The sequence below is a fragment of the Curcuma longa genome, chromosome 3 (genome assembly GCF_044706935.1).
Source record: "Curcuma longa cultivar G26 ecotype Majalengka, Jawa Barat chromosome 3, ITB_CL_G26_1.1, whole genome shotgun sequence".
In the NCBI taxonomy this organism is placed as follows: domain Eukaryota; kingdom Viridiplantae; phylum Streptophyta; class Magnoliopsida; order Zingiberales; family Zingiberaceae; genus Curcuma; species Curcuma longa.
In genome coordinates this window covers 8,800,136-8,812,466 of record NC_133863.1, presented here as the reverse complement: position 1 = coordinate 8,812,466, position 12,331 = coordinate 8,800,136, and the positions used below count along the sequence as shown (strand labels likewise).

Here is a 12,331-nt window from a genome sequence, read left to right as displayed (position 1 = left end):
ATAACTATAATTGATTGATAATACAACTTTCATCCATATTAATACCACATATCTTTAAATGCATTTTAATCCATATTATATAATTTTTAATACTTGAATTATTATCATTAAATGATAAACACAAATTTCTAAATATATTGAATAATTTAAAGATTCTATCAAATACCATATATTCCAAAATATATTAAATAACTTTGATGGTAAAAATATCATATATTACAAATGAGGGTGAGGTTGCATACACTATAAATTAGAATTGCAATATCTTTACTCACTTTTAAGCTGAAATAAAAAATGACTCCGTTTAATCTCATTTGAGAGGTTAACTCTTCGAAAATACAATGGACATTGAAACTCTGATTAGTTCGTTGTTACGATCTACCTTCTTTGGAGTGTGTCTTATATATATATATATATATATATGATTACTGTTAAAAAATATAAATATTTACTTTTCTATATATTTGTAGGGTGAACGCATACATGGTACAATAAAACGTCCGATCATAGAGAGAGTGAAACTGATTCTCAAAGAAGGTCATATATGTATTTGTCATAAAAAATATCATTGTTGCAGATAATTGAATGAAATATAAGACAACAACAAATAAATACAAGATTAATTTTATTGCAAAAACTCATATATGCGAAATTTTTGATGATACATTTCTATCGATGATTTTGAATTCAAGTCTTTTAGTGAACTGAAGAAGATAGATTCTATTGATGAGAATATACTTTTTGGTAGATTATTTTTTTATTCCATGATTAATTAATCGAACATTTTATCTTATAGTTTATTTTATTTTTTCAAGATGTCATTGGCAAAATGGTTGCTCGAGACTTTCCTCAAAGTAAAGAATTTGGTGGTCATCTTACAAAGCTTCTTGATTTTGTTTTAGAAGATTCGGAGTAAGTATTATTTTATTCTTCTTTTAATTTTAGAGAGACTTTGTCAATGACATCATAACATCTTGGATCCAGTATTTTAATTTAATATTTTTTAATAATCAATTATTTTACTATTTTTAGGAATAATAAGCTATCTTATAATCCAGTATTTTACTATTTTAATAATAATAACATCTTATAATTTTTTTAATTATACCATCTATAGTCAATTTAACTTATTTATATTTTAATTAATTATTTAAACACTCATACTTATTAATTTTAATTGTTAATTATATAAAATAATATCCCGTGCATTGTACGGGTGAATTACTAGTAATTAAATAACAATGAGATTTGAAATTTATATCGAGGTTTTGTTTTTAATTATAAAGAGAATAATAAATTTTTAGGTATTTGAAATTATAAAAAAAAACATTTGAAGCTCTAAGGAAGAGAGAGGCTAACCGAGCAAAGGCGATATCGGAGGGTGCTGATTGACTCCCATAAAAAGGAAGGGTTCCGCTCGATCGCTGGGAGATTTCCTATCTTCAATGCATATCTTTTTTAGATAATTTTATTAATAATTTAATAGGTTTATCATTAAGTGATTTACTTTATTAAATATTTAAAAGAGATAAAAAAATATAGTTGATAAGCGGATAATTTTAGTAGAAATTTATCCTCTTATATAGTTGATAAGTGGATGATCTTAGGAGAAATTTATCCCCTTATAGTTGATAAGCGGATAATTTAAAAGGTTGTTTTTCCTGTTCACATCCGCCGACTCCTTCTTCCTCCCCGCCGACTCTTTTCTTGTGATTGCTCTACAGCCCGCATTCTCCTTTACAAAACATTCTTGAAGCTTTTCACAATCATTTTGAGAGCTTGGCAACTTTAACAATTAACAATGCTAAGATTTTGTTTTCGGCGTCCATTTCATAAAAAAGTTATCGACTCAAAGGAAGGTGGAGAGAAGAAGGCAGGCGAGAGATCAAATCTATTTTGGTGGACAATTAATGGTTTCTCAACCATTGCAAATCGAGGTGCTGATACGTATTACTCGAGGAGTTTCACAGCCTTTGGTTTTAACTGGTAATTAATTCCGATTTTATTTATTTTGTTTGCGTGTTATGATGTTCTTCTAAAACAAATCACATGTTCTTCAACAAAAGAAAAAGGCGTTTATTCAATACAATTGGAATTTCTCTGTTCATTCGATCAGATTTAAGATCTTTGAATGATTTGGCATAAGAAAATGCTTTGTGAAAGATATATAGCTAAGAGAAGAACGTACTATTAACTGCAGGAAGTTGCGACTGGGATTAGTTTTAGAAGAAGATGGTGAGAAATATGTTTGTCTTTACCTCTTAAATGATGATGCAGCTTCAAAAGGCTCAGAGATCAAAGCAATCTACAGACTCTTCATATATGATCAACTTCATGGGGAGCACATACAGAAGGAAGGTGACAAAACATTTTTAGTTCCAGAATAATTTGATCATAATTACCTGGATTTGTTGGTGGAATTATTTATCATGTTATATATCTTCATTTTTTTATGTAGGCGAAGACTATTTCCATAGCAAATCCCTTGATGGACCTTGTTTTAAGGTTGCATTGAACAAGTTCGACAGTTCAAAATCTGGTCTACTTGTCAATGATCGTTGTGTCTTTGGAGCTCAAGTCTTGCAGGCTTTTGCAATATCCAAATCAGACAAAGAAGGAATCCATGAATCCTGGTCCTTAAACAAAGATCTAACTCCTCGAAAACATACTTGGGCATTCAAGGATGTTTCCAAATCGAACGTGGTACTGCAATCTAAAGCTTTTGCTGCAGGCGGCTACAACTGGTATTCCGTTACTTGTTTTGAGCATATAAGATTTAAGATATAATTATTCGTTTAATTCGTTTTTGGACATGCATGTCTAGGTATATCTCGCTGTATCCAAACTTAGCCATATACAAAGATGACCTTGGTGTTTTCTTAACCATGCACGATGCTACTAGTCTTGCTTCCAATACAGGTGTCTATGTGGAGTTTAGCCTTTGCTTGTTGGATCTGGATAATGCCAAGCACCGGAAGTGTACAGGTTGTGACATTAATTTGATTGTGCTCCCTTCCTACGCTAGCTACACCTCGATCAAGCAATTATCTGATTTAGTTTAATTTTTTATTTATTTTGTAGCCAAAGCTTTGTTCTCATCAGCGACCTCCCTCGGTTTGGGATGGCGCAAGTTCTTAAGCTGGAAAGAAGTACAAGATCCATCTAGAGGATTTCTTCGCAACGATATATGCATCGTTGAAGCATCCGTTGTGGTCCTTGGAGTAAACACCATTGCTTGAACAAGAACCCAAATAAAAGAACTCATTGCCTGTCCTAAGATTTTGTTTGTTCCTTCTTTCCAAGTCCATTTTATCGACGAAAGAGCATGTCTGAATAACAACCAATGCATAATTTAATTGAATGTAGACCCTACATCACAAATAAAGAGACATTCAAAAATCTTTTTCAGGCAATATCCTACCATTTTTTTTTATCAAAATTAATTAAAAATCCCAATATATTAATTAATTTATTGAATGTAGATCATATATATACACGTTGACGATTATGTATTATTGTTACACGTATTTAAAATTGATGATTTTATCAATTGTTTTGGATGTAGAAATTATATGTGGAATTATGATATATTGTATATAAATTTAAAACCTAAAAAAATGTAGCAGATTACCTTGACAGGGTAAAATATTTCATAATTCTGAAATTAACAATAAACGTAATACAAAAATATTTTTCAATATTTATTTTTAAGATAAAAATATTTTTAAATTTTAATCAAATAACAATTTACCATTAACTCATTTTAAACTTGTCATTTGCCGTCCGCAACTACACTATCGCATCTCCAAAACCCCAGCCGACCCGACCCTCTTCTCCGCTTTGCAAATCGTCAAAACCCTAGCAACTCCTTCTCCCCTCACCAATGCCGATCGTGCGAGCCTGTGTACGCGGCCAAGCGAGCGAGCAGGAGCTCTGACAAGTGAGAAATATAAGTCATCTTCATAGAAAACCAAACTCTACATGTGTGTAACTTAGGCTTTGTCATCTTTTTTACCTAAACCCTGATGGTGTTGCTTGTGGACCAGCTCCGCCTGCTTGTCTCATGGCTTTTGATTGTGCTAGTTGCTCATCATAGTTCTGTATAACAAAATTCGTGTTTCAGAGTTGAATCCACAGGAAAAATTTGATAAAGTAGTTTCGATGTCTGAGTTACGAAGAAGTAAAACGTTACCTTTTTCTGAAATGCATCATCTTCTGGCCGTATTCTTGTCTGCAATACTGTAGGCAATAGCTTCTTGTGCGACGAAATATCCCGGAAGCTCTATGTCCTTCTTAATCTCTTCCTTTGGCTTACCTATTCTGTTACATAAGTATGGAATTCATATTCTTCATTGTTTGTATTCGATTTAGAGGAAGTAATACCAAAGACAAAGTAGAACTAATACTCTCTTTGTAGTCTTCTTCAATATTTTAAGTTGTAAAATGTTTTATTGTGCAACAAAGCACTTTCTTTATAAACGTTGGGGTTCTTATATGTTGTTTAATATCTTTATTGCAGGGAGTTTCTTTTTTGATTTCCGTCTTTGTTAAGGCCATATTCCCCAAGGTATTGCTTGGTTCATCTTTTATTGTCTTTCCTTCTTTTAATTGTTTGAGTTTAATATTCTAGGGCTTGCTTTAACAATTAAGAAACAAATTAGAAGTTATTTTATCAAATTGTATATAATTAGTAATCTTACTAAACGGTAGAACTGATTATAAATTTACTACAGTTTTTCTTAAAGATTTTTTGATAGAACTATTTGGTTAAATTATGATAGAATCATTTGCTTAACAATCTTTGTAGATGACCAATAACAATTTAAAACTCCTTGTTCTTTTCCGTTTTGGCTTTTTGGTGACCCAACTTATCAGTCTTTGGTTGTCATTGGTTTCAGGTGTTTCTACTAGTGTCCTACTGATATGGCTCGGTTGTCAGTAAGGCAAGAGATGAAAATGATTTCGGTACTCATTATGCACATGGGGATGATGGAAAGCAATATAATTATGCTTTTATTGTTGATGATTGTCTTAATTGTCAAGAGGAGTGGTAGGTTTAGGAGGAGCATATTATATGTTGTTCATGCAATGTCTAGATATAATATTAGGTCTATAAATTTAAATGAGATGGTTTTCCATAGCGATCGACAATGTGTTGATAACTGCAGGATGGATAGAAGGTCTTTCGCCAAACTTTGTTATTTGCTAACGACTCATGGAAAATTAAAAGGAACAAGAAATATGTCAATTAGTGAACAAGAAATTTGCATTTCGTTTCTATGTATTTGAACTATTTAATGGTATTTGAGTTTTATGTATTATCCATTTGAATATTTTGGTTATATTTTACCCATGTACAATATTGTATTTAGATGGTTTGATTTCAGTTTTCAATGGAAGGAAACAGCCAAAAGAGGGTAAAAATAGTAGCAATGGCCGAGGATGCACCAACTTCACAGCTAATTCTATCAATCCCAACTGAACAAGTAGAATGTTCAATGCCAATGAAAGTTATGGTTTCACCCAAATATGTTATCAACCCAAAGGAAGGTGGAAAGAAGAAGGCAGGTGAGAGAACAAATCCATTTAGGTGGATGATCGATGGTTTCTCAACCATTGCAAATCGAGGTGCTGCGTCATATTGCTCAGGGAGTTTCACAGCCTGTGGTTTTACTTGGTAAATAACATGTTCTTCAATGAGTGAAAACCAAACTTCTGTAGTACACAAGTTTTTGAGTAGTGTTCTACCAGACAAACGCTACACCAGGCTTTTATTCAATACAAATGAAATTTCTCCGTTCGTTTCAATATCTTTAAGATCTTCAATAGATTTGACATAAGAAAAATATGTGAGGAATATGTTTTCGATATCTCCATTCGTTTCTCCATTCTTTTCGATAACTAAGAGAAGAAGTATTAATTGCAGGAAGTTGCGGCTGGAATCAGTTTTAGAAGATGGTGAGAAATATGTATGCCTTTACCTGTCAGATGATGATGCAGCATCAAAAAATTCAGTGATCAAAGCAATCTACAAGCTCTTCATATATGATCAACTACATGCGGAGCACATACAAAAGTTAGGTAACAGCACATTTAATACAGAGTTACTTGTTATTTTGCAACATATACTGATATATTTCATGAAGGAAGGATAAATATTTCTTTTCCTGGACTACCGGTTGAGTTATTTATCATGTCATCTTCACTGTTTATGTAGGCGAAGACTATTTCCATAGCACATCCCATAATGGATTCTGTTGTAAGACTGCATTAAACAAGATCAACGGTTCAAAATCTGGACTGCTTGTCAACGATTGTTGCATCTTTGGAGCTGAAGTCTCGGAGGCTTTTGCATGCAAATTAGACAAAGTAGGATTAATCCATGAATCCTTGTCCCTAAAGAAAGACCTAACTCCTCGAATATATAAGTGGGTAATTAAGGATGTTTCCAAATCGAAGGACAAACTAATTTCTGATACCTTTGCTGCAGGCGGCTACAACTGGTATTCCATTACACGTTCTTAATTGGACCATTGTTTAAGCAAACTTTGAGCATATAAGATTTAAGACATAATATTTATTCATTCCGTTTGATTTTCCACATATCTAGGTCTATCTCGCTCCATCCAAACGTAACTACATACAAAGACTTCCTTGCTGTTTTCTTGGTGATGGACAAATCTGCTAGTCTTGCTTCCAAGACAAGTCTCTACGTGGAGTATAGCTTTTGCTTGTTGGATCAACACAATGCAAAGCATTGGAAGCGTGCAGGTTGTGACATTAATTTGATTGCTCTCTCTGGCTATGCTACAACTAGAAGCAATCAACTGATTATGTTTTCTTTTTTTATAGGGAAAAATTTGTTCTCATCAGAGAATGCCAGTTGGGGATGGCCTGAGTTCTTATGCTGGAACGATGTACAAGATCCATCGAGAGGATTTCTTCACAACGAGGCATGCATCGTTGAAGCATCCATTGTGGTTCTTGGAGTAGACACCGTTGCTTGAACAGGAACCAACGAGATATTTGTCTATTCGACAGAGCCTTAATTAGGAACACTTTGACCAAAGCATGCTTTGGTTTTTAGAGTTACAACAGGAAGCTGGTATAATTAAAGATTAATAGAATTTAGCAGAATATATAACAAGAAAGACTTTTGGTATCCAATTCAAAAAACAAGACTGAAAGAATTACATGAACTGGAAGTTATGATTTCACCAAAATACGCTGTCAACCAGACAGAGCCTTTTAGGTGGAGGATTGATGGTTTCTCAACAATTGGAAATCGAGGTGCTGAGACGTTTGCGGAGTTTCATAGCATATGGTTAATTTTACCTGGTGTTTTTGTTTATTTTTTTGTGTGCGTGCGCGAAGACATGTTTTTTCAAAACAAATCACATGTTCTTCGACAAGTGAAACGGCATTTTATTCAATACAATTGGAAATTTTTCGTTCATTCGATAAGATTTAAGATCTTCGGAAGAGTTGGCATAAGAAAATGCTTTATGGAAGATAGCTAAGAGAAGTATTATATTAATCTCAGGAAGTTGAGACTGGAATCAGTTTTAGAAGAAGATGGTGGAAATATGTCCGTCTTTACCTCTCAAATATAATGATCATGCTGCTTCAAAAAGCCCAGTGGTCAAAGCAATTTACAATCTCTTCATATACGATCAACTACATGAAGAACACATACAAAAGGAAGGTGACAATACATTTAAAGTTCCAGAATAACTGAGCATAATACAGGAATTGCTTTTACCTGGACTTGTTGGGGGTTTACTTATCATGCTATCTTCATTTTTTACGCAGGCGAAGAGTATTTCCTTAGCAAATCCCATGATGGTTTTTGTTGTAAGGTTGCATAGAACAAGTTCAACCGTTCAAAATCTGGTCTACTTGTCAATGATTGTCGCGTCTTTGGAGCTGACGTCTTGGAGGCTTGTGCATGCAAATTAGACAACGAAGGAATTTGTGAAACGTTTATTCTGATCAAAGAGCCAGTTGGGGATGGTCCGAGTTCTTATGCTGGAATGATGTACAAGATCCATGGAGAGGATTTCTTCTCCACGACACATGCATCGTTGAAGCATCCATTATGGTTCTTGGAGTAGACACCATTGCTTGAACAAGAATCAAAAGTCCTGTTCCTTTCTTTGCATGTCTATGTATCAAGTATGCCTTAAAAACATCGCCATGTTGATAAATCTATTGATTCAAAAAATACTAAAGGTATCATTATATATATATATATATATATGCTACTCTTAATATTTCCGATTATGTAATCTCTGTTTATGTAGATTTAACCATCATAAGCTCACAATATCTTTGTGTCAAATGGAGTATTAGCAAATAACATAATACACACCACATTATCTCACAAAAGCACGCAATTTGGATCTGTAGTTAGGCGTCATTGACAAATTTATGTGCTTATGATATCCTTTGAATAAGTGATATCTAGTTAAGTAGCACCTAACTGCTACATGCCCACGGTAAGATCATGAATCTGAACGCTATAAAAATCTGTGCACCCACAATATTTTTAAATGTGCATGATGCGGCCTTATTAGTTTCTGTGACGTTAACCTTTACGCCCCCCATCATCAATGCTTATGAAGGATTGTGTAATCATCAATTAAGTTTAAAACCTTCTAGACAAACACATGATCATTGGATTATTATGACTCGTTAGACAACTTAACTGGTCTATTAGAGCGAGGCTAGCCAAGCAAAGATACATGACAAAAGGCCATTAGAGAGTGCTGACACTTATATGCCTATAAAAAGGGAGGTTTAATTTCCAATTCATTAAGGGACATCTTTTCTAGAGTTTTTTCAAGCCATCCACACAAAGCCTTCATGGAGCTTTTCATAATCACTTTAAGAGCTTGGCAACTTTAATTTAGCAACTTCTATTGGAGCAAGGGAGAACTTCTAATGCATCGAAACATCAGATAAAGCTCGCGTAACTTTAAGTCTTGGTATCCTCCTAAGCTTAACTTGATCAAGCCTTTAGCTCTTGAATATATTATGATATATATTGAATCTAAGAGATTCAGTTATATGAACGCAAGAATGTCAAATAAAATTGCATATCTAATGGGTGAAAATTTCTAGTCACGCAAGCATTGCCAAATGAGCTCTACGTGTAAGACTCATATAATTAATTACCGTGTCAAGGCAAACTAATATATTAGAGCGAGACTAACCGAGCAAAAGCACATGGCAAAAGGACATGGCAAAAGGACATGAGAGTGTGCTGATTCCCATAAAAAGGGACAAATTTTCTAGAGGCTTTTAGACTCCTCCACAAAGCTTTCGTGGAGCTTTTCACAATCATTTTGAGAGCTTGTCAATTTAATTAAGCAACTTCTAGTAGAGAAAGGGAGATTGGAGAACGTTTATCAACAGTGATCGTAAGCACCTTTCTGCATATCAAGTGCTTCTGATTGACAGAATATGACACTTTCCTAGTCATTGATTATGGAGGTAAGGTATCATTAATTGGGGAGGTGAATGAATATTATTGATGCTTTGAGACATGGACAAGGAGTTAGTTAACCTTAGCCATAAGAATGAGCTTTTCTGATGGAGTAAATATACCTAACCTTGATGACCGAACAAGCAAATTCATGGTATNNTCTATGTTTTTATGTTATTTTCAAAGTTATTTAAAATATGGACTTAGACTAGGTCTTACTATAGAGAATCTATAGGATTCCCTTGCTTATGTACTGAGACACTTAGAATGGTATGGAATGTTTAAGGTCAAGTCTGAATTTCAGATGTTTATATCAGTGCATCAACATAAATCTGTGCTAAAAATATAAATTCATATTGATCAAATTAAGTGATCTTTCGTAGTAAATAATTAATTGGAAATCTACATTAACTTGACTAACTTAGTGAAAATTATTATCTTCTGATAATACCAAAAGTTAGAACTTTTAACAAGCACATATCTTTTCAAGAGAGTTTTAAAAGGATTAAGAGAAGAAGTCTAAGCAATATGATTTTAACAATGAAGAAAAGATCCTAGAGTCTAAGTATACATGATTTAAAAAAAATGACCAACTTTAGAAAATATTTGAAGGTACATCTATAAAAAAAATTTATTAAAATGTCTATCTTTTATTACTACAAGTCAACACATAGTCAATTAAAGAATGATAGAATCAGTGCATAAGTATAAGTGTCAGTCTGAAAGCTGATAGAAACTGTTAGTCAACTGAGGAGTTTGAGGAGAACTCGTGCTTCGAAATCTAAACATCTCCATTATCTAAAGATGTCGGATCTGCTACTGTTCGAGTCTTTAAAACTCACGACAATCTATCGAAAATTGGTGACTTTAGCTGAATATAAATAAGAAGAAAGGCTTTTGGTATCCAATTATTCAAAAAACACAGTGAAAGAATTACAAGAATTGAAAGTTATGGTTTCGCCCAAATATGTTATCAACCCAAAGGAAGGTGGAGAGAAGAAGGCAGGCGAGAGAACAAATCCATTTAGGTGGATGATCGATGGTTTCTCATCCATTGCAAATCAAGGTGCTGCGACATATTACTCGGGGAGTTTCACAGCCTGTGGCTTTACCTGGTAATTCTGAATTTTTTTAGTGTTGACATGTTGTTCTTCAACAAGTGAAAATCAAGCTTTTGTTGTAGTACATAAGTTTTCGACTAAAGTTTTACCAGACAAACACTAATCCAGGCTTTTATTCAATACACTCCATTTGTTCGATAACATTTAAGATCTTCTAAAGACTTGGCATAAGAAAATGCTTTACGAAAGATAGCTAAGAGAAGAACTATTAACTGCAGGAAGTTGCGACTGGAGTTAGTTTTAGAAGAAGATGGTGAGAAATATGTCGGTCTTTATCTCTCACACGATGATGCAGCTTCAAAAAATTCAGTGATCAAAGCAATCTACAAGCTCTTCATATATGATCAACTACTTGCGGAGCACATACAAAAGGAAGGTAACAGTACATTTAATACAGAGTTGCTTGTAATTTTGCAACATATATTGATATATTTCATGAAGGACAAATAGTTCTTTTCCTGGACTACTTGTTGAGTTATTTATCATGTCATCTTCGTTGTTTATGTAGGCGAAGACTATTTCCATAGCACATCCCTTGATGGATTTTGTTGTAAGACTTTATTAAACAAGATCAACAGTTCAAAATCTGGACTGCTTGTCAACGATTGTTGCATCTTTGGAGCTGAAGTCTTGGAGGCTTTTGCTTGCAAATTAGACAAAGAAGGATTAATCCATGAATCCTTATCCCTAAAGAAAGACCTAACTCCTCGAATATATACTTGGGTAATCAAGGATGTTTCCAAATCGAAGGACAGACTAATTTCTGAAACCTTTGCTGCAGGCGGCTACAACTGGTATTCCATTACATGTTCTTAATTGGATCGTTGTTTAAGTAAACTTTGAGCATATAAGATTAAAGACATAATATTTATTCATTCCGTTTGATTTTCGACATATCTAGGCGTATCTCGCTCTATCCAAACGTGGCTACATACAAAGACTTCCTTGCTGTTTTCTTGGAATGGACAATCTGCTAATCTTGCTTCCAAGACTAGAGTCTATGTGGACTTCAGCTTTTGCTTGTTGGATCAGCATAATGCCAAGCACTGGAAGCGTTCAGGTTTTGACAATTTGTTTGCGCTAGATCCATGGCTGCGCTACAATTTGATCGAGCAATCATCTGTTTGTGTTTTCTTATTTATTTTTGTAGAGAAACGTTTGTTCTCGTCAGAGCATGCCAATTGGGGATGGCGCGAGTTCTTAAGCTGGAATGATGTACAAGATCCATCGAGAGGATTTCTTCGCAACGAGACATGCATCATTGAAGCATTCATCGTGGTTCTTGGAGTAGACACCATTGCTTGAACATGAAGTCAGGAACCAACAAGATATTTGTCTATTCGTCTGCTTCTGCAAACCCATGTATTGTTACTTTCACCTGTTAATTCATCGCCGATAGAGTTGATCAAATCCAGTCATACTATCTTCGGTTGACTTTTCCAACTTTGACTTTGACTGGTCAATTCGGCAACCGAATCTTCCAGCCGTTCCAACTAATGATCGATATCTATCCAATTTCTAATTTAATTTTAGTGGTTCTAATTGACAAGATCCGGGTCGACAAGTCTTTCTTATTCCACGTAGTGTTTGTCATCCTCCAATTGGTCACATTGCATCTTCGATATTAATTAGTCAAACCCATTGTCTAATGACAAAGTCAACGATGGATACGCTGCAATTATTCAGTCTAATAGTTGGAAGGTAAAATTTAAATCCTTAATGA

At 34.1% G+C, this 12,331-nt stretch overlaps 2 protein-coding genes and 1 pseudogene across 2 annotated transcripts; all 3 read left to right on the top strand.

The window, feature by feature from the left end:
• The first annotated feature begins 1,801 nt into the window (after positions 1-1,801).
• On the top strand, positions 1,802-3,239 carry LOC141823620 (uncharacterized). The gene is made up of 5 exons (XM_074710909.1): positions 1,802-1,986; positions 2,201-2,358; positions 2,459-2,744; positions 2,825-2,985; positions 3,082-3,239. The coding sequence occupies exons 1-5, from the start codon at positions 1,802-1,804 to the stop codon at positions 3,237-3,239; spliced, it is 948 nt and encodes a 315-aa protein (XP_074567010.1).
• A 2,274-nt stretch (positions 3,240-5,513) lies between these two features.
• On the top strand, positions 5,514-7,007 carry LOC141822745 (uncharacterized). Its single transcript, XM_074710078.1, has 5 exons — positions 5,514-5,677; positions 5,927-6,081; positions 6,218-6,503; positions 6,611-6,771; positions 6,853-7,007. Exons 1-5 carry the CDS (start codon positions 5,514-5,516, stop codon positions 7,005-7,007), a joined length of 921 nt encoding a protein of 306 aa, XP_074566179.1.
• A 3,431-nt stretch (positions 7,008-10,438) lies between these two features.
• LOC141822833 (uncharacterized) lies at positions 10,439-11,947 on the top strand (annotated as a pseudogene).
• The last annotated feature ends 384 nt before the right edge of the window (positions 11,948-12,331 follow it).

Bases quoted from the DNA above. Each gene is read 5' to 3' on its own strand.
- LOC141822745 (XM_074710078.1), top strand. From the start codon at position 5,514: ATGGTTTCACCCAAATATGTTATCAACCCAAAGGAAGGTGGAAAGAAG. The intron at 5,678-5,926 runs GTAAATAACATG...TATTAATTGCAG, and splicing joins ACAGCCTGTGGTTTTACTTG to GAAGTTGCGGCTGGAATCAG. The intron at 6,082-6,217 runs GTAACAGCACAT...CTGTTTATGTAG, and splicing joins GGAGCACATACAAAAGTTAG to GCGAAGACTATTTCCATAGC.
- LOC141823620 (XM_074710909.1), top strand. From the start codon at position 1,802: ATGCTAAGATTTTGTTTTCGGCGTCCATTTCATAAAAAAGTTATCGAC. The intron at 2,745-2,824 runs GTATTCCGTTAC...ATGCATGTCTAG, and splicing joins GCTGCAGGCGGCTACAACTG to GTATATCTCGCTGTATCCAA. The intron at 2,986-3,081 runs GTTGTGACATTA...TTTATTTTGTAG, and splicing joins CAAGCACCGGAAGTGTACAG to CCAAAGCTTTGTTCTCATCA.